At 40.3% G+C, this 23,088-nt stretch overlaps 1 protein-coding gene across 1 annotated transcript; it reads right to left on the bottom strand.

The window, feature by feature from the left end:
- Window positions 1-1,315: 1,315 nt before the first annotated feature.
- LOC133126578 (histamine H3 receptor) lies at window positions 1,316-22,639 on the bottom strand. The gene is made up of 3 exons (XM_061238923.1): window positions 22,390-22,639; window positions 20,862-21,028; window positions 1,316-2,164 (listed from the first exon to the last, which is right to left on the bottom strand). The coding sequence occupies exons 1-3, from the start codon at window positions 22,637-22,639 to the stop codon at window positions 1,316-1,318; spliced, it is 1,266 nt and encodes a 421-aa protein (XP_061094907.1).
- Between the last annotated feature and the right edge of the window lie 449 nt (window positions 22,640-23,088).

The raw sequence follows: 23,088 nt of genomic DNA, 5'->3' as shown, positions 1-23,088 counted from the left end.
GGTACAAGGTAGCATGCATTCATACTGGTTCAGAGCCCACAAACACTTTTTTAAGTAATATTTCCTTTAATTTGTTTATTGTTTTCAACGTTTTCTCTGAAGTACTTTGTAACTTTTGTTTGGATAAGTGCTATATAAATAAAGGCTTATTATAATTCTGATTATTATCACTGAAATACAATTTCTCTAAGTGCAGGGTTTTGGCCTCAGCAGACATTATCCTTTTGGGCCATAGTCTCTTTCCAAAAAGGTGTGACTCAGTTGTGTCCCAATTTCGCTCTGGACTTTAAGTGCTTTGGTCACACGGACATAGATCGTCATAAAGCTGATGGCACAAACGGTGAGGAAAAATTCAATTCTGAGAAACATTCAACAAACCAACGTGGACCTGCTTTGCCCTTTGGTACTCCAGCACTAAATATTAGGTCTGGGGTATGCTTAAGATATTCGTCATGATTACAGTGTTTTCATTTTACAGCTTTTTAAACATATTTTACACTATCTGTAAGGTAATCAAGTCACATTCATAGTTTAGCTAGTGAAACTTTGTAATTGAACAAAATATTTGTTTGCATCTGTTGAACATGAGAAAGCAGCATATGAAAAATAATAAAGTCCTCTGGCCTTGTATGCACTCTGATTAGGTACACTTTGAAGAGGCTTATTCAATTAGTTCTGTCTAAATGGTAAATGGTTGGCATTTATATAGCGCCTTTATCCAAAGCGCTGTACAATTGATGCTTCTCATTCACCCATTCATACACACACTCACACACCAACGGCGATTGGCTGCCATGCAAGGTGCCGACCAGCTCGTCAGGAGCATTTGAGGGTTAGGTGTCTTGCTTAGGGACACTTCAACACAACCCAGGCGGGGGATCGAACCGGCAACCCTCCGCCTGCCAGACGACTGCTCTTACTGCCTGAGCCATGTCGCCCCTAACATTCATCACTTTCACCTAAACTGCAGACAAATATAGTTTGCCTCAAAACTAAAGCCAGAACTGCAGATTTGGTACTAAATACTGTAGTTCACAGAAATAGATGATATTCAATCTAAACACATTTATCTGTCTCTATTTTAGAATTAAGCTTAAAACATACAACAACATACAAAAAATACACATCGGAAGCATGAATATTGTAAAAAAAAGAAAAAAAGAGGGGTTTGTTTCAACAAGGAATCAGCTCGCATATACTGTACATTGTGCTTTTGGTTGAAGGTAAACAGATGGTCCTCCCAGTCTCCCAGGTTTCTTCAGAGAGTCTTCATTACACAATGTTTGTAACGTTTTTTTAAACTATGTTATGTTTGTTATGACTCAGTTATAATCTGAGGTTGTATGGACTGCCGTTTGGGGCACAATATTTTAATGAAAGCTCTTTTGAAACTGCTGTGGCAGAGGGGATACAGGAATGGGTTGATGGCTGAATTCAGCCACAAGAGCCAGAAGGTGATTTCGTACCAGTGGTAATCTACACAGCGCCCCCTGCAGGCTGCCCGAATGATCATCAGAAGCGTGTATGGCGCCCAGCAGACCCCAAAGGTACACACAATGATGGCGAGCGATTTGGCAATCTTCTTGTCCCGGGTGAGACGGGAATGCTGCGTCATTCTTTTGGCGTTTGAGCTGCGGGCCCCGCCTCCGGCCCCTTGGGAGTGAACGCCAACGGACCTCCTCCGCTTGCCGGGCACCCCCTTCTTCTTCGGCACGCGGAGGTTGTGGCTGGGGTAGGTGGCAGAGGGGAACTGATCTTTTGCCTCCCCTGTGTTGGAAGCGCCGGTGTTGGCTTCACCGCAGGACACCTTGCGAGTTTTGACGAAGAACACGGAGGAGCCCTGGGGTGGGGGCTGGCTGTCTTCTCGCTCCTTCATGTGGACAGCCCGGTTCTTGTTCCTCCGCCGGATGTTCAGGTAGATGCTGAGGTTGAAGAAGCTCACTGAAATGAAGGGGGAGAAGAACTCGAAGGTGGAGGCACAGAGCAGGAAGTACCAGGTGTAGTAGAACTCGGCGAAGCATTCGTCGTTGGGCACGTTGCTCCTCCCCACCACAAACTCCCAGAAGATAATGGCCGGGCCATACAAGAGGAAAGCCAGTACCCATACGGCGACCATCTTCCACACGGCCAGACTGGTCATGCTCTGTTGAGCCCTGTAAGTGACCTGTGTGTGAAAACAGATTAGTTTAATACAAACATATTTATGTTGCAATTAGTAGCCTATTCCATTGATATCTATTGATGGAAGCCCTGGGGTAAACTCCAGCTATGACCAGCTTGAAATGACCAGCTACCAGCTGTTTCAAAGCATAGCTTGAGTTGGTGAAACCATGTTGAGTATGGAGCAACCTAAAAAAAAAGCTGTTTTGCCTAACTTGAGCTGTTATTTTTTTCAGCAGGGCATATGGCACAATGAAACTGAGCCTGTAAGAATGACACAGCAGTCTTCCAAGCGATTTACAAAACAGGTAGGTTATGGTGGTAATACAAAATTAATCTGAATGAATTCCACATGCTTCAGTTCTACTTCTTATATACTGTTTTGTGTACTCTGCCATTCTTTTCTAAGTTGGACTAACAAGAATGTACTGCATTTCTCTCCTTTTTGGCAAGCATTTCAATCTAGCTTTGTTGGTAATAGCACAGGGATTTTAGAAGTTTGGAGACTAAGCGTCTCCAAGTGATGGTTCTGTCCCGCCTGGACTACTGCAATTCCCTCTTGGCTGGCCTCCCAGCGTCCGCCATCAGACCCCTCCAACTTATCCAGAATGCAGCAGCTCGTCTGGTCTTCAACCTTCCCAAATACTCACATGTCACCCCCCTGCTTACTTCCCTCCACTGGCTGCCTGTCATGGCTCGCATCAAATTCAAAACATTGGTGCTAGCCTTCCAAGCAGCTAAGGGGTCTTCCCCAGCTTACCTCCAAAAAAGTAATCAGACCCTACACCCCTGCCAGACCTCTTCGTTCAGCCTCCACAGGCCGCTTGGCACCTCCTCCTCTCCGAACTTCCACCTCACGCTCACGACTATTGTCTGTTCTGGCTCCACGGTGGTGGAACAAACTCCCTGTCGAGGTCAGAACTGTAGAATCTCTTCCCATCTTCAAGCGCAAACTGAATTCGCACCTCTTCAAGCAGCACCTCTCCCTGTCCCTCCCTACCTCCCTATAAACCTTAATTGTGAATTACTTTCTTTGTATCAGGATGTTTTAGTTTATCTAGGTAAGCACTGTTTTGCTAGTTAAGAGGTATGTTCAAACATTTGCATACTGCGGTTTGTAAAAAAAAAAATAGGCCCTGTTCCTTATCTTTGTTGTGCAGGTAGCAGTTGAAATTGTACTTCCCTCTAGGGTCTTTCAGCGCACTTATCCCTGGTTATGGGTATGCACTTTGTTATACGTCGCTCTGGATAAGAGCGTCTGCCAAATGCCATTAATGTAATGTAATGTAACTAAGAGGCATTGAAGGCTAACGCAAGATTCCTACATTAAACCAACACCTAATCATAAACACTCAAAGTGAGATGAATGGTTTGACTGCCTAGAGCTGTTGTTATGGGTTTGAGGATGTTTTCTGGGTGTGAAATGGGTTAATTGGACACAGTTTGCTGTATACTTTCTTTTGGAATGGAACTTGAATTAAACTCTTCAAATTTCAGAGTCCCTCTTGAGGAAGCATAATCCCAAGCCTGCATATTAAAAAGCAATCCTCTTATGTGAATAGGATAAAAATATATACAGTGGGCTCCAGAATTATTGACTTGCAATGCACAACAATACTACAATGATTACTGAGAAACTAAAAATGCTTAAGGTGAGAAATACGGGACTTTAACGGAACAAACCAAAATCAAATATTCACTTCATAAAAAATAGATTTAACCAAAATCAAGGTCAGACCATAATTATTTGCACCCCTGATTTAGTACTTGGTGCATCCACCTCTGACAAGGATAACAAGATAAATATTTTCCTGCAATGATTGACAAGGTTTAGGAACACATTTTGGACCATTCCTCTATGAAGATCCTTGCAAGATCCTTCACATTATTGGGTTTGTGCTTATCAACTACCCTCTTCAGTTCAACCCACAGGTATTTGATTTGAGGTCAGGTGCCTGAGATGGCCATTGTATGACATTGTTTTTATTGTCATGGCATCATTGCTTTGTGTATTTTTAAGTATTGTCGTTGGTGGTTGTCCAGGGTCGTTGTCCAGCCGGAAAGTCCAACTACAGCCAAGTCTCAGCCTTGTGATAGGGGCGAACAGTTTGTCAGCCAAGATTGCATGATACTTGGAAGAATGCTGTATCTGGCCGAAACACTCAATTTGGTCTCATCTGACCACAGCACCTTCATTCAATCATACCTTAAATGGCCAAATTAGACCGAATGAGACCAAAATTGAATGTGACAACAAAAGCAATCTTCTGCAATGGCCATCTTAAGTGTCGGACCTCAATCTAATTGTGGCCTGAACTGAATAGGGTAGTTGAGAGCGCAAACCCAAGAATGTGAAGCATCTTACAAGGACCTGCACAGAGGAATGTATTTCTTAACCTTCAAGCAAGAAAAGACTCTATGCTGCTATCCTTGCCAGGGGTGGATGAACCAAGAACTAAACCAGGGGTGCCAATAATTATGGAATCTTGATTTTAGTTAAATAAATTTTTTAATAAAACATATTTTTGTTGATTCCATTGAACCAGTATTTTTTGCATACATTTGGAGTTTCTTAGTTATCATATTTTTGTGCATTGCCAATAATTATGGAGCCCAATGTACACTCACCAAGCACTTCATTAGGTATTTATTAGACTTATTTTTTACACCTATCCACAGAGTTATGATGCATTGTGAGTTCAGAATTGCTCTTCTGCATACCACTGTTGGAATGTGTAGTTATTTGCATTAATGTCACCTTCCTGTTCAGCTTTGACCAGTCTGGCCATTCTCCTCTGATGTCTCATCAACAAAGCGTTTCTGTCTGCAAATAGTGTGCGTGAAAAACCCAGGAGTTCAGCAGTTTCTGAGATCCTCAAACCACTCGCTTCGATCAAATTTTTTTCCCATTCTGATGGTTCATAAGAACATTAACTGAAGCTCTTCACCCGTATCTACATGATTGCACTGCCACATAATTGGCTGATTAGATAATCACATGAATAAGTAGGTGTAATAAAGTAAAAATGTTCCCAATGAAGTGCTTGGTGAGTGTATATTGGATTAACTGCAAGAGACATTCAATATTTGAGTAGCTTTTCTGCAAAACGGTGTTTCAGTGAATGGAGATAATAAGGCTCAGTAATTCAGGAGAAGGCTACTCAGAGGCTGGTTCATGTTTTCAAGCCTTTCACATCTTTTGTCGGTTCACCTGTCTCTGCAAAGGGCATTGGATCAAGTTTCTTTCTCTAGCGTTATACATTTTCTAACTGATGATACTCACCTGGCCACCCCCAGACCCCAGAGTTTTAATGGTCAGCCTTATTACCGCTCAGGCTTATTGTGATAGGCTGACCTATGAGCATTGCTAATGATGATAGGCTGCCCTGCTGTAAAATCCAGCTATATCAGCTTGGCCGGCTTGAAAATTGTGCTGATCAAGCTGGTCAACATAGCGTGAGCTGGTCAAACCATGTCAGGTTGTGAGTTGGTCTGAATTGCTCAACCAACTAAACCAAAGGTCTAACCTGGTCAAGCGGTTTCAAAACCTAGCTGTTTTTTTCAGCAGGGTGACCTATGACTTTAATGTTGGAATAATACCAGCAGTACACATGCTGATCTAATTTCCAGGTGGAGAGTCAAAAGAGATCATTAATGTAGTTTATAAATAATCACACACTGTGGTAGATCAAAATTTGCATACCATAGTTCAAATTAAGTTCTCAGGACATCAGCCCTAATCTGAATAGATAATCCATACTTGACTCACTCAATGAGAACATCATATACTAGTTACAAACCCCACCCCCACCCCCCACATCAGGCTCTGCCTAGACCCCCCGTACCATCACCATTATACACCCTCCTGGGTTTCTGGCCTGCACCATTTAACCTGGACCCCATCCTTTCAACTGTGCCATCAGCTAACAGCCATGCACAACCGAACTAGGACCCATCTTAATGTCTCTCCAGAGTCTGTGTCCAAACATGCTCGTCGGTCTTTACCGCATCGTTCCATTTTCCGGGATATTCCTCATGGGATATCAAGCACTCCCTTAGTGTTTCTGAGGAGCTCAGGGGTACTTCAAAGAAAGAAGTGGTCTCACCTGAAGTACTGGCACTTTATAGAGAGAAGATGAGGCTTAGTGAGTCTCTTGTGTCATTTTGTGAAAACCCAACCACCTGGCCTCAAATCTGACAGGTTTATTTTTAGATCTGCTGTGTGGAAACCCTGTTCTTAGCTACCATGAGAAGCATCTGGCTTTTGTTCTAACTGAACCACTTAATCAGTTAACTGGCTCGACTATTTGTATAAATTACTGCATGCGACAGTGTAATCAAGAGCAACAGAAATTCTCCAGGATCACTGGCCCACACTGCAATCAGTAATTAATGAGTTTAATGCCCTTATTCCTTTGTTTTCAATTCATATTTAGATTGTGTTCTCTCCATTTTAATAAAAATCCTAGTCTTAGGCCTTGAGATAGGTGCAGGGTTAAGAATTTGGGTTAGGGTTAGAATTATGGTTGAATGGTTAGAATTAGGGTGAGATTTAGGGTTAGATTTATGTTGGGTCGTTGTCGTTTATGTAGGGTTCCAGGGGTTGAGCCAGGCTTGCAAAGCTTCAAACAGAGTAACAGAGTTGACATCCTCCTGAGAATCAGACAAAATGTGATTTTGTTCAGAGGATTTGGATTTGAGGTCCAGATGATTGCTGCTCTAGTATTTTAGTCTGTGTCAGAATTGCACATTGTAAATTTCAACATTGTACCCGTAAACTTGCAATGTAACTAAGTTTGTTGATGAAACTCAACTGGATTCATTTCAAATTGTGCTGTTGGTGCCCTGCCATATCAACTAAAGGTAGCCCCCTCGCATTAGGGCTGAATTAGGGCTGTCAGATTTACAGTAGTTTTGAAATTTGGATCTTTGAACAGGACAAAATTAATTTGGTTGTTCAAATGAATGTTCCAATATGTGATTTTTTTAAATACACAGATTCAAAAACTCCCACGTGTCCCCTCTTCAAAAATATAGGTGACAAATATTTTGCAGCAAGAGATGATACATAGAAAGTAAGCAAACTTGTTAGCACCTTCCTTGTAGTGGGAAAACCTGTGCATTCCAGGCACATCTGTGGACTGTTTTTGCCTTAGCAGAAACATTGTAAATAAAAGCATGGTACGAAGCATGGTCTCAAGTGGGTCCTGTTGTATTTTGGGTGAATAATCTATTTTTCTATTACAGTGCTCCTTGGGCCATTCTCAGAGAAATGTATTGTGTAAAAATGTATTATATTGTGATCAATATGAAATATAAAATATGGGTTTCATTATAAGGTTAAAGTACATGACTTGTGGATGGATGACTTGACTGGTTTTATGTTATGACGTTATAATGTAGAATTTTTATTCTACAATTACATAGATATGCTTAGAAATTTGAACAGGTACCTCTAATAACCCACCTGAATTTCCCATCATATGAACAGGTGGTTTTGAATGTCCATTTGCCAGGCAATGAATCACTTCTGAATTAACAAATATTGAGCAATGCAGTCTGTGTCACCACCTACCTCAACAGTGTACTCACATTGTTGCAACTGCTGTGTGTCTGTACAAACATGTTCAGTGAGTAAGGCAGTTAGGAAAATTCTGTGTGAGTTTATTGTCTCTTTAAGACCAGTGTCATAGCTTTGACTCAATGCTTTCTCTTTCACTTTTTTCCCTAGACACAGATGATGCCTTTGTCAGAAACGCATTTGGAAGATCAAAGGCCGACTGTAAAGGTCAGCGAGATAATTTGTATTCATTGGTATACAGACTGTTGTGACAGCAACATTGAAAAGAAAAATAAACAACATAAAAATATTCACAAATAAGGGAAGCAACCATGAATGTAAGCCATGTTTTGAGCGATCACACAAAATTTTGTGATCAGCAGATTGGGTAAAACCAACCAAATAAACAACTAATTAATTCATGACCTCACAGAATCTGTGAACAAATACAGTGATGTGAACAAGTAGTTCCCCCTTCCTGATTTCCTCTATTATTTTGTATTTTTCCACACAGAATGGTTTCAACGAAATTTTATATTAAAAAGGGAACCTGATTAAACATAAAACAAAAAAAATCTTTTACATTTATATTTAATTTCTTTTCTGAAAAAAGTTCACCCTTTGTACCAGTTTTAGCAGCAATAACTGCAATCGAACACTTCTTATAATTTGTTATTAGTCTTTCACCTTGTTGTGAGGTACTTCAGCCCACAGAACTGCTTTAATTCAGACATCTTCACACAACTGCTTAAATTCATAGGTTTGGTATACCATGGTCAAAGGAAACTAGGAAAAGGAAGCTATTTCTAAGTGACAACTAATCCAGGAAGTGACACATGATCCAAGAAGAACATCCAAAGCCCTGCAGACCTCTCTAGTATCAGCTGGATCAGTCTTCATGGCTCTACATTAAGAAAGAGACTGGGCAAAGAAGGGATTCATAAGAAAGCAGCAAGTTCATGCTGAAAAACCCACCACTTTGTTTTTGTAAAATTCTTCCAGTGAGGTGAAAGACTGATATTAAATTATAGAAAGTGTTTGGTTGCACTTGCTGCTAAAGGTGGTGAAACCAGTTATTAAATTTAAAGGGGCAATTACATTTTCACAGGAGTGACATAGATGTTTGATAGATGTTTATTAAATCAATGTGTATTGTGTTTATTCAAGTTCCCTTTGTCTACTATACAATTTTGTCTAATGATCTGAAACTATTCAGTGTGTAAAAATATGCAATAATAGAGGAAATCAGGAAGGGAACAAATACTTTTTCATGGTACTGCATGGTTCAGAATTGTAGTGTTGTGTTTTTTTCAGCCCTGAGAGTTTGATCATGTTTTTTACAACACTGAATCTCTGATAGTACTCTAAGGGCCAGATTTACTAAGCCTTTTGCAACGATTTCAGGCACACATATGACTCAGGAAACATGCGTTGTGTGGATCAAACTGGTATGAAATATGTGTGCAATCCAGCCGAGTTGTCACAAGCTTCACGTTTCTCCTTAATGCATGTGCATTTAAGGGTAGATTGTGCCAATAAAGGGCGGATATAAGTGTGGCTGATTATGTATTCTGTTGAATTTAATAAAGTTCATGCAATTAGCGAGGCTCAACATGTGTGCGAAATGTATCCGCAATAACTGAAATAACTTGCTCCATCATAGTGACAGTAATAAGTGTTTGAAGTTTCCAAATCACATCATTGCCGCTCGTTAAAAATATGAGTAGGCTGAATGCATTGATATGCTGCTTTAAATTACTTTTGTCCATCATGGAAAGACATTCCAAACTTTGTTAAAAACAGAGCATGTTCAACTGCCATTGCTAAAATAAAAAAACTGGGTTGTGTGTTTGTTTGTATTAGTTATCCTCCAAAAAATAAAAATAAAATAAACAGGGAAAGCCAAACAACCAGCCATACAAATAATTGTGCCTTCATAACTAAGTTATTCAGGCAGACTGAGTGCTCACCAACATACCCTCCTCAGGCCAAATGTTGCGTTGCGAGTTTCATGTACGTACATCTGGCCTCAAGTGTCTGTCTGAAATGTTTAATGTATATAAAATATTGCTGTTGCTATAGTGCTATAGTGCTGTTGCTTGATGGTAAAATCATCCTTTACAGAAGCTGTTTCCATCTCTGGAGTCAAAACCTCTGTTAAATGACCACCTACAGCAGCAGACAGAACAGTTAGTTGCCTGTACAGGAAAATCAAATGTAGCGGATTTGTCAGCAGGGGATAAGAATGGATCTTCAGAGGGAAAATATCTGTTTGCATGGATGAATAATGGTTGCAGGCCTTATTTCTTGTGATCATTTCTAATCTTTGCAATTGCATATACAGTATATTGATGTGGGAAAAATAAGCAGTTTATTTTAAAAGTGGGTGATGAGATGAACTGTTGTGTGTTTGTGTGTTGCATTAATGCCATTTAGCATTGGTGTGGTACTGGGATCTTTTTGATCCATTGATTGAATACATAATTTAATGTGTTTCCGCCTAAATCAGTCAATCAAATCATGTATAGCTGCATAGCCTAGTCATGAGGCCAAGCTAATGACACAAGTCAGATAGAACTGTTACTTGTCTGCTTTTTCAGAAACACTATACCACTAAGACCTTACTTTCAAAGGATACCAACAGCAGACAAGCGAGAGTAGATGTCACATTCATGTCAGTACTCTGACAGCTTAATCAATAGACCTCAGCTGGCATTAAACTGACCATAGACACAAAGACCAGGACAAGGAGGGATAAACACTACAGGATAAAACACATTTGAGATCAAATGCCAAGCTTCCTTTAAAGAAACAGGAAATTGCTAGTGGAGGATGAATATGTACTGAGGGAGATAACGATGTGGTCTCTGACCTCGATATCACTTCATAACGTAGGAAAAGTCACTCAGAGTTATCTTTCATCATTTCGTGTTTGAGATCCACCTTCGGGGAATGACACTCATCATGACCTCCGCAAAAGGCTCAGATTGCACCAAGTCTGGCTTTGACAGACAGTATCGCGTCCAATAGGCGCCCGCCCTCATGTAACAGTTTATAGGATACTGCTGCACTACCCCTCCTCAGTTGACACTTGCTTCTCGCGACCATTCTATCTGAGCATCCTGTTGGCCTTTGGATGCGTGTGAGAGGGAGCCGCAGCCCGTCTCAACATCAAATGGGCCATCCTCCTAAACCCTGCCAACATCAAGCTCAACATGTCTTTTATACTCTCTATTTCCTGGCCTCAAAAAAAGAAGGTTCTCTATGCCCTATTCTGGATCTCAGAGCTTTATTATAAGTATACACTGTACACTATAACTTCACAATGTTAACGTACGGCTCTCGTTCCTATTTAATACGTCAGACAGATTGGTTCACATCAATCAATGTAAAAGATGCCTTTTTCTATGTAGGCATCTATCCTCCTCACACAAAATGTATTTGCTTTGCCCATCGTGGTATTTACTACAAATACTCAGTTCTACCCTTCTGTCTCTCACCACTGGGTCCATGGGTGTTCTGTCTATGTGCATAGTCCATGGGTGTTCTGTCTCTGGCTCTGCTGAGACTAATGGGGATCAGAAAATTGACTTACATTGATGATTGGCTGATCATCGGCAGTTCGAAAGTCAGAGTTGTGCAAGACACTCAGCGTGTTCTGACATCTATCATCCCTTGGTTTTGGAATAAACCCCACCAATAGCAACCTCTCTCCATCCCAGAATGTAATTTCTTAGGACTGGATTGTCTGTTTTGATGTAATCTCGCCTGTCGGCGGCCCACATTCTATCACTCAGAGTCTCTCGCAGTTCAAATCGGGCTGCAAAGTACAATGTCGCATATTCCTCTGACTACAGGGCTCGATGGCATCAGCCACACAGGTTTCGCCACTTGGCTGGCGGAGAATTATGGATTTCATGAGGTCGGTTTCATCTTTTCACCTCAGCCTCGTGCGAGATCTCCATCGCCGTCTAAAGGTGATGCACAAGTACACTGCAACTCTGCGTCATTGGGAAAACACAGACTTTTCCGCTCAGAGAACCCCTCTGTTTTACACTCAGGGAACCCCTCTCAGGGGAGATACAGACCACTTGTCTCAGGAGAAGGGAGAAATACACCACCCAAGCCCAGAGTGAGTAGCTCTATATTCTTGGCCCAGGAAAGGCATAATCTGAATGCATAAGGGATTCCCCCTCGTGTTGTTGAAACCATCCAGAGCACGAGAGCGCCCTCTACCAGATCACTTTATGAAAACAAGTGGCAGGCGTTTGAAAGATGGCATGCTTTTTGTCAGTCAGTACGGTACCAGTGCTCTGATACTGATGTATTGTGCTTTTTACAGAGCCTTATGGATGAAGGGAAATCCTTTTTGACCATTAACCTCGCTAAGCGAATCAGTGACCTCTACGCTCTGTTCATCCTACGTGAGCAATCTTCTCCCCTAATACAGATTCCAGCCTTTATGCCTAAAAGCTTCCCTGTTTTTACATGTGAGGTGTTGGAGCTTGCCACTTATCACCTACCAAATTTCTCCTCTGCAGAGGAGCAAAGGTTGCAATATATGTTCTCCATACGTATATAAAAAGGACTAAGGCAGCCAGCTCTTTGTCACCTGGGGCCCTGCTTGCAAAGGGAAATCTCTAAGCAGATGATGAAAAAAACTGATGTAACCCTGGTTCTCTGCAACATTGAGTGAAGTGATCCACCAACACTACCCTGCTTGCAGCACACAAGAAGCAAATATGTTCACTGAGGAGCAAAGCCAGACTTGGTGCAATTGGATGCTTCTGCAAAGGCGGGTGTCATTCCCCATTGATCGATCTCTCCACTCAATGTTTCAGAGAACTGTGGTTACGACAGGTTCACCTAAGGTTTACATGGATATTATTTTTCAGCTACCACAAGCCAGTATAACATGACTTTGGAACCTTGAAAAATCTAGGCAACTAACAGACAGGGGGTAATAATAACATTATTAAAGTGCTTTAGCAGAAGGTTATTCCAAAAAGACAAATATTGAGGGGCACATACACTCAGTCACTTTATTAGGTAGACCTGTACAGCTTGTTAATGCAAATATTTAATCAGCCAATCATGTGGCAGTAACTAAATGGATAAAAGCATGCAGATGTGGTCAAGAGGTTCAGCCATTTTCCAGACTAAATGTCAAAATGGGAAAGAAATGTGATCTAATTGACGTTGACCGTGGAATGATTGGTGGTGCCAGACAGGGTGGCATCTCCTGGGATTTTCAAGCACAACAGTCTCTAGAGTTTGCAGACAATGGTGCGAGAGAGGTCAGAGGAAAAGGGCGAGACTGGTCGAAGCTGACAGGAAGGTGACAGTAACGGTAATAAATAAAGTAAGTTTAATAAATACCTAATAAAGTGCTCACTGAGTGTATGAAGTGCTGTTTTATTATCCAGACATGGAAAATATGGTTTCAATGGAAGCAACCAGAACAACTCCTTTCTAAAATGATACATCCATTTCCTCAATAATATGTCACACATATTCACTCTACATTGTGCACCCTGACATTGCAAGGATAGCACTATCGTATCTTCAATAGTTTTTTTTAATTGGAGAATATATTCCGTCGATTCCTCCATACAGAACCTTTACAGATCTATTAGTTTGCTCCTGTAGACTGTCCTCTTCTATCAAATCACACATTTTCTATTGGTTTATGCCTAAAGACTGAGAGAGCCATTATGTTCTGTTATTTATGTATACGGCTTGGAATATTACCTTTCTTCCTTATTGTTTGCATTTCCCAGTAGAAAGACCAAGTTTTTAGCTCAAATGTTTTATTGACGTTTTATTGATGTTCTATTGACCTTAACAAGAGCCCCAGGACCACAAGATACAAAACAATAACCATAATATCCGCCACCATAGTTCACAGAAAGTTTTCACCATAAATGTCATCCTCAAAACAACAAACCAACTGACAGACTGCATAGCCAAAAGGCTAAATTTTGGTCTCATCTGGTCATAAACAATCAAAGGGGTCTATTGTCTGGAATTAATGACAAATGGCGCATGGGCACATTTGGGTGTGGCTACTGAATTTTTATATTTTTGTGAGCAGAGGGAAGGAGTGCACAGCTCAAAGCAGGCAATGCAGGAGGAACATTGTCTGGATTAGGCAGAATACATTATCCATGGGTCTGTTGCAGCTGGATTCAATCATAGACAATCAAATGACTGCTTCTCATTCCCTTTAAGAGCTGTGCACTTTGTGCACTGGTGTGCTGTCAAATTCCAGCAAATTCCAGCAAATTCCAACTACTGAAATGGAAGACAACAATATATTTGTTGTTAAAAAATGTAAATGAAACATTGCGTAAACATATAATTATCATGGGCCAGATTTAATTTCCCATTAAACTTATACTCAAAGCAATGCCAATTATTCTGTTCACAGCAATTAAATGATTCACTATCAACTTTTGTTCAAACAAATTGGTTGTTTGTGACTAGTGCCATAGATGTGGTCTGACCAGTCTGCAAATCACAGACTACTCTAACTCTATCAAAATTGCAGTGCACTGCTTGGTCTTTACTAACACACTCCCAAACATGCCTCTCCTCCTACTTAGCCGCACGACAGGTCCCCAAATGGACTCAAGTCTGTGAAAATCCATGAAATAAATGCCACTTTGCAATGGCTTGCCACATGCCATGCACTGGCTGCAAAATAGGGCCAAAATTGTAATGATTTGTTCGCATTTAATAACTCCAGAAGCTCATTTTATTGATTCCTCTGAGGAGACGCTTTTTGCTGCCAACTCCCCAAAAAAGCCTACAGACATGGATATAGGATCTGCTGGAAGATTTGGAGACTTGGGCCCGGTTGCATTAAGGTCGGTCCTAAGACTATCCCTTACACCCACTGTTCCCCTTTTGTCTGATGTTGTTAGTCTCCTCTTAATGTTGGGTGTACATCTGGCATTAACCCAAAGTTGGCATTGACTACACCAGCTAGAAGTTGGCAGGTAATAATTACGTGCATGTGAACTTCTAAATTGCAAGTGGCAAGCTCCAACACCTCACATGTAAAAGCAGGGAAGCTTTTAGGCATAAAGGCTGGAATCTGTATTAGGGGAGAAGATTGCTTGCGTGGGATGAACAGAGCGTAGAGGTCACTGATTCATTTAGTGAGGTTAATGGTCAAAAAAGATTTCCCTTCATCCATAAGGCTCTGTAAAAAGTACAGTACATCAGTATCAGAGCACTGGTACGGTACTGACTGAGAAGAAACACGCCATCTTTCAATCACCTGCCACTTGTTGTCATTGATAACTAACTGTGGCCCTTATACTATATGTTTTTCCATGAAACTGAATCAGGTGGACTATCTATCCTGGATCGTGGATCATGTCTATGTGCGTGTGTGCATGTGTGAGTACACATTTCTGGATAAATATCCTGCTGGGCTGTCATTTGGTCACTGCAGTCAGAGTTAGAAGAACAAAGTGCTGAGGGCTAACTTTTACTTGACAATGTGTCAGACTGGGATATTTGTTGGATGACTCCTGTGTGCTGATCTCCTCTAAGTAATTAACCTGCACAGATGGATGCACAGGGGCTGCCAAATCTCCAGCAGTCCAATGGGTATCCCTGGTCATTGGAAACGTACTCTGGCAGAGAGCAGTCATTAACACTGATGAGGCAACAATGAGTTATTAGCACTTTATTACTTTGGGAATAGCTTAGCATAAATGTGGGAATGCTATTTCTCCAAGCTGGTGTGGCTATAAACCTCACAGGTTTCTGGTCACAGAATGCTCCAAGCAAATGCTTTAGAAATTATTTTTCCATGTCTCATAAATCACATTATTACAGACATTCAGGTAAAATAAACCTGAAACTGAGTTTGTATATCTTTGCCATGATCCTTGTTTTTCATCAAGATTTATTATGTCGCTCACTGTGTCATTGTAGAGGGCCTTGAGATTAGATAAACTCAGCTCAAGCATGTTCCTGCTGTGTCTCCAGAATCACTATTTGGATATTGAAAAGTGAGGCACTTGAGTGAACATCCAGCTCACTCTGAATGAATACTTTCCATCCCAGAGCTTCTTCGATTTGATAAGGCCTGAGATGCTGCCATAGTGTGAGATTTGTGATACAGGACACAATTCAGAAGAAACATCTGATGCATCTGATACTGATTTTTTTATCGCTGTTTCATTATCATGATGGATGGCTGCGCAGTAGCTACATAATTAATCTCTTAAATACAGGCTGAACTATGTTCTGTTTTATATCCCTCAACTTATTCAAGACTCAGGCTCAGTATTCAATAACTTGTCCCATTAATTTACGAACTTCAATAATTTCACTGCTGTACACTTAAATGATAGATACAGGGAGGGTATATGCAAATTAGTTTGGAAACAGACCAAAGAAACATCAGGCAGCCTAGCTAATCAAAACCGGGCTGAAGCATGATTTACAGTATACTCATCAAACAACCCTTGCGACAAGCGGGGTTTCTTTGCGGAAGGTCTGAAAAAACGGTTCTGTTGTCACGATGGTAACAAGATGCCAAACAGCTGATGTTAACATTTTGTAAAACTGGGCAGAGCCTGGCATACCCTATCCATGGCAATGGATTTCAGTGTTCCATCAAGCTGTCCATTCAATGCACATTCTCCTTGATACCATTCCTCTAAGTCAAAAAATCATGTTCCAATATAAGAGCAAAAATATACAATTCAGAAGTTGCATGAATAAACACAATGGGTTTTTTATTCGTAGCTCACTTTTATTCCATGTCCGGCCGACATACTGTATTTCCGGTTTAGTAGAAATACCAAATTATGATATTTCTACCAAATTATTTGATACAGACATATTTATGGAACCAAATATCCCACCTGGTTATGACGCTATGACCACCTGGTTATGTTTTCTGACTAACATTGACATTTAATTCGTAATCCATTCAGCCATTTTCGAGAAACCATGGCATAGGCAGAGTAATCTTCTCAGAGGTGGTCATTATAAATAATTGTCCTACTGAACCCAATGGAAAAATTATTCAGGAAAAACAACCCTTGAAGTGATCCATCCATATCCCAAATAAAGAACCAGTGTTCCTGACAAAGAACCTTTAATTTGGTAGGGTTCTGCTATGGAATCACCGGGTTCCTTTTGGAACCATTTTTTCTGAAAGTGTACTTTGGGAACCACTGGCATCATTCCTGGGAGAAGCAACAATGCAGGGAGGGGAGAGCCAGTCACCTCAAGGTTGTGGAACGGAGAGTGTGATTGATTGGAGGTATGGTGGACCTGTTCCATGCTGGCTAGCACCAAGGTTTTAAACCTGATGGGAGGTGTAACAGGAAGCCAGTGAAGTGAAAAGTGGATGGGTGCGACATGATCATGCTGCGGAAGAGTCAACACAGAACACTGAAAATGGCACAGCAATGTCTATGGGTGAATTTTGAGATGCAGCTGAAGAAATGTTTAATGTCCAACTCTGTCCATGTAGAAAGACACATCTTTTCATACAGGTCCAGGGACATAAGAACAAGTGACTATGAGTATATTTATCTATCAACAAGTCAAATACATTGCATAATTTCAGATGATATTTGTTATTTAGATGCTCACCGATATAAAATTGGGTCACATCACTGAAAATGCCCTCTATTACGGTTTCACTCTCTTCCTCAGAAATATTCAGATGAGCGATTCATTGGAATTCCTCAGAAGGAAGTCCTCTATTTGGGTGTAGGCATCGCAAAATACATCAACCTTTTTTGGCATAAAATCTGAAGAACTGTTTTTGCCAAAGAGCAACAGACGCTGCATGCATATAGAAAATGCTACAGTTGCAGCTACAGCGCAGGTGGAAAAAAGGCTGTGTTTTATACAAGCCTAAGATTTATATCCACCATTGGAAATGTAATGTCATTAGCTAAAAATGACCTTTCAGTCGGCACTTCCATAACATGCCAGCAGTCAGTTTTTTGATGAGCTGAAGTTATACTGAATTTTCTTACACATGGATGGGGGTAACTGCAACTATGTTCCAAATACTGGTCAGAGATGGTTGTACTTGGGCTCATCGTGTTCGAGAGAGTCTATACAAAACATAGATAATAGAATGTCTGTGTACAAGTACTTTTGTAGAAGTATACAATGGCAAAACAGACAACAATTATAATTCAAAGTAAACATTGGGCATTCTATTAACGTTTCTCTGAGTTAGCATATTTTTTGAATGGGGAAATTATGCATTTGTTCTGCTGGACAATTCTCGTGAAAGGACACTGGCATTACCTTATTCCTTATTCTATTCGGATTTCCAAAATGCAGAGAAGGTGAGATCCCTTCACACTTGTTTTACCTCCCACATGTTACAAAATAAGGAACTGTTGTCACAAAAGCAATGGCATCTTAAAATAGGTTATACAGATAAAACTGAGTTTTAACGCTTTTAAACGGTATATCCTGTTACCATAGTGATTGGAAATTGCGCACTGAAAAAAAGAATGAATGCAAAAAAAAAAACCCCTCAAGGGGTTAAGGGGTTAAATAGTCACAATTACTTCATCAAGGTTGAATATTCGGGTGGTGCAATCAGGACAATTGTTTAACAACAAAAAGGCTGTCAACCTCTGCTGATAATGATGACAGCTCAAAATTCCCTCACCCTGACATAAACTTACTGTACATTCTCTGTTTCCCCCATCTCCCCATCCTCTGTCCCCTTCTATCCTATGTACAATCAATTCCCTCCTGTTTTGGCCCGAGACTGTCTGTTCTGTTTTTGTAGTAATATTGTAAGGTCCTTAAAAACACAAAATAAATATTTTGCATATGCATGTTGATGATGATGATGATGATGATGATGATTATTATTATTATTATTATTATTATTATTGTAGCTGTTGTTGTTGTTGCAAAAATCCTTTTTTAGAGACCATAGATTATTGCCCCATCCACTCTGCGCCCTTGTGGTTGAATCTTTGACATCTCAAATTATTGTCATATTTATATCACACAAAAAATAATAAAACTGGAAAATGGCGATGCCAGATTGTTAAAAAGACTCTCCGTATCAAGAACGACCGTTTAGATTCTTATCAGTTTCTGATTTGCAATGTATGGAAATAAAACAGCAGGCTCCCCCACGCCATGCTAATAGTTTACAACCCTGAACTAGTCAGAGACTCAGATAATAAAAGGCATATTCTAACAATCCTTGATACCATTTCAACCATACCATGTCAAAAAATTATGTTCCCATATAAGAACAAAAATATATGATTCAGAAGTTGCATGAATAAACACATAGTTTTTTTTTTTCTTAGCTCACTTTTATTCCACAACTGGCCGACATATTTCCAGTTTGGTAGAAATATATGTTTGCTTTAAGCTTATTCGATAAAAACATATTCATGGAACTAAATATCCCACGTGGTTATCAAGGCAGGACTCTTTTCTGACTAACGTTGAAGTTAATTTCAGAATCCGTTCTGCGATTTTCAAGAACTATATTTTTGTTGGGGCGGCACGGATGGTGCAGTGGGTAGCACTGCCGCCTCACAGCAAGGAGGTCCTGGGTTCGAATCCCCGTCGGCCGGGGCCTCTCTGTGCGGAGTTTGCATGTTCTCCCCGTGTCTGCGTGGGTTTCCTCCGGGTACTCCGGTTTCCTCCCACAGTCCAAAGACATGCATGTTAGGCTGATTGGAGAGTCTAAATTGCCCGTAGGTATGAGTGTGTGAGTGAATGGTGTGTGTGCCCTGCGATAGACTGGCGACCTGTCCAGGGTGTATTCCTGCCTTTCGCCCAATGTATGCTGGGATAGGCTCCAGCCCCCTGCGACCCTGATCAGGATAAGCGGGTTCAGATAATGGATGGATGGATGGATGGATATTTTTGTTGGGACTATACCAAAGCAAACGCTGTCTTGTTATTGTTGCATAAACGCATTGCTGGGTCATGTCAGTACTGAACCAATGTAAAACATGGCACACTTCCTGTAGGGGGTTTCCTACCCTTTCTAACAAGGTATAATGTGTCATATTCTGGCGCTGGTCAGTTTAGGAATATCGCTACTTTCGCATAGCAGAAAGTATACACAATATACACACATGCGTAACTTCATTTTAAAATAAAGTTCCATTTTAAATGTGATGCAGATTTCTCAGAAAGCATTGAGTAATGCTTTTTTAACACTTTGGAGAGCTTTATAGAAACATTAATTTTCTTTACATTTTGAATAAAAAAAATCTGTTTTAAAAAAATAAATAAGCTTTTCTGATCATTCATGTGTCTGGAGAAAATAAATGCAGATGTTTTGTATTTGGAGAGATTTGGGGACATCTGCGTTTGGAATTTGAATGCCTGTTGATATCTTATCCATATTTTGTACACAAGTTGACATCAAATTTGTGCACAGATATAAAGTAGTTTTGGTTGGTCCTTGACTTAGAAATTGAGATATTCAGTGCTAAACTATAAACACATAAGTGCTCTAGAGCTGTTTCCATACCACTTTCAACAGTGACATACATTTTTCAGATTTTTATTTTCTCAAATATAGTAGTTATCAGTGATGGAGGTAGCACAGAGGACTATCAGAGAGCAGTAAATGAGGAGAAATATTACTCAGAATGAACTTAGAAATATTAGGATTCCATGTGTAAGGCCATGCTGGTCCTCTGGGAAATACTACCACAATAAACAGTATGCATGAGGCTCTGCCAAACTTGTTCTAGGGCCATGCTTTATCATTGTCTGTTTGCACATATTAATATGCTGAAAGAGGTAGCTCTGAAAGAGAGCTTCCTCACATCCATTTCCAATTAATATGTATAGAAAATAAATAAGGACAGGCTTTTGAAATGCACACACTGTTTGATTTTCATTTCTCTTGGGTACAAAATTGAGCCTGCCGGCACTAGCTCTGTGACATACTGTATGTAGCCCTGTAGCACAATGACTACTCTCAGGGCAAAGTTAGTAAAACGAGAGTGATAAAATAACTTATGCATTTAAGGAGGAATGCATACGGCTGTGCCCTCCACAACTGACAAAGGGTGCCGCAGTAATGGAATGGGGATTATAGTTGTTAAGTTTTTTTGCTTGATGCGAAGCTGAAAGTGATCATACTCACAGCTCTGGTGACGGAGAGGAAGCGGTCGTAGCTTATGAGAACGATGTTAAAGACCGAGGCTGTACACAGCAGGTAATCTACGACCAGCCACAATTTGCAAAGTCCTCTCCCAAGCATCCAACGCCCAGTTAGAATGTATGGGATGTAGATTGGGATGCAAAAGGCCCCTGTAATCAAATATGACACCATCAGACACAAAAAGCTATCAGCATCACACCAGTGTCAAATAGATCATTATTTTGGATTCAAAAATGTTTCTGTGTTTGATTGATCTTGGCTGGTGCAACTGAACCAACCAAGAGGACCAGATCCTGCAGGTTTTGCCATTTTTTGAGAGTATGTCATAGACGTCAGCACAGTTGCTTTAATAAAGGCATTTTCACTGGTTTGTGAGACATATACATTTCCTCAGCTCGACAGACTGCTAGAATCATTCAGGGATAAATATTATCCCTGAATGATCTCTAGCTTTAAAGCACTTTTTTGCACCAACATAATTATGATATATTATTTCCTTTAAACTCTATGTCCAGAGTCGCCACCAGGGATTTTGGGCCCCTATAAAAGATTTCACACTGAGCCCGACCACTCCTGAAAATGTGTTCCAGGAAATCTCTAGAATCATTGCATGACAGTGTAATTGCGAGCACTGTTTTTTTTTTTTTTTTAAAGCACATTTTAAAAGACAGTAATTAGAATTTTTATGTCCAGCCCTTCTCCAGGTGGTTTGTATTTGAGAGAAAATAGTGTTTTCGCTCTTTGTCAAATGCAATGTGTTTTCAGAGCACCACATGATTATATCATCACAGCAAAACTCAAGTGCTGATGAATGTGGCGTTAGCTACAGTGTCAGTACGGTCTTCTTCCTGACAGTGCGGGGGGGAACAGCCTTTATATTTTCAAAGACCTCACTCCCAGTTACGGAGAAGTATCAATCAATTTCGGGGGGTCCAGCAGTGTCCATTCAAATCGTTGTCAATTAAAACAAAATTGGTATTGCAAAGGCGCCTGTGGAGAAGCATTGTTCACCGTCAGCTGAGAGCATTTCGGAATGTTAAAAGAGATAACAGTCTGTTATCTCTTTTAGCATTTAGACATTTTTGTTGCACATTCCACATGCGCTGCACATTCCCCTTTTTGTGTGATATTGATTCGAAAATCAATTTCGTACGAATTTGCAACACTAAAATCACATGAATTGCATTGGAATTTCGTCCAAAACGAGGACATGCATTTAGATTCGTCTTTACTTTGTTGATCAACAGAAATAGGCTACATGTTCTACCTAATGGCACACATACATCAGTCAATGAAAAAAGAATATATAAATACACGGAGAATGAAAGTATGGTCTGGAGTGAAAACATTCATGTTGAATCATTTGGGTTCTTGTCTGGAATATAAATAGCCTATTCCAGATTATTTCTGAGCGTGCAATGTCTTCCAATGTGGCGACTGAATGCTCTTTTGCCTTTTTTTTGCCCACTGTAAAACAAAAGTTGAATGATATGAGCTACATTTTACTCACCGACAAGAAAATCTGATATCGCTAGGTTCAAGAAGAAATAGTTGCTTTGGTTTCGCAGACTCTTATCCACTATGAAAGCAAGAATGACCAGCGCGTTCCCAACTACGACTACAACTACAAGAGTTACCATAAGCACAGCCAAAATCACCATGACAAATCCCGGAAAGGCAGCACCAGTGCCGCTGATCTTCGAGGTGTCGTCGTAAGTGAGATTCAAGTTCGTATTAATTCCACGGATATCAGTTCCCATAGTCTATATAAAAACAAGAACACTCAGGTCTGTTGATTAAGATGAATTAATAGAATCATGAATCATTGTTTAAAAAATAATTTAAATTCACATTTGAGTGAAGCCCAGTAAGAACTATATGAAAAATATAGTTGCATGTATAGTTGCCTGGTAATTTCACATCTATGTTATGAGTCGTAAATATATTAGAAAACAGACACTAAGCACAAAAAATCTTTAAAAATCAAAACGTGTTGCATGTGTCGATTTATAAAGCCATCCATTGACTCCGTGTCCCATCTGGTAAAATAGACTCCATACACAAAGCCACGTAACCTTGGTATTTCCAAAGGAAAGGATCAAAACGTGCCGCGTTTTCCTTTGAAGAGGAACAGTATAGTTAGGAAGGATGCTGGCTGTGGAGGATGCGTACCCTCGAAAGTCAGACTAGTTATATTCTTGTTTCGAAA

The sequence above is a fragment of the Conger conger genome, chromosome 4 (assembly GCF_963514075.1).
Source record: "Conger conger chromosome 4, fConCon1.1, whole genome shotgun sequence".
NCBI lineage: Eukaryota > Metazoa > Chordata > Actinopteri > Anguilliformes > Congridae > Conger > Conger conger.
Note: the sequence above shows the minus strand (reverse complement) of the source record. Positions and strands in the feature narration are given on the sequence as shown.

Coding starts and splice junctions, on each gene's coding strand:
- LOC133126578 (XM_061238923.1), bottom strand. CDS start 22,639: ATGGGAACTGATATCCGTGGAATTAATACGAACTTGAATCTCACTTAC. Junction 21,029..22,389: donor GATATCAGATTTTCTTGTCG/GTGAGTAAAATG, acceptor ATTTGATTACAG/GGGCCTTTTGCATCCCAATC. Junction 2,165..20,861: donor TCCTCTCCGTCACCAGAGCT/GTGAGTATGATC, acceptor TTTCACACACAG/GTCACTTACAGGGCTCAACA.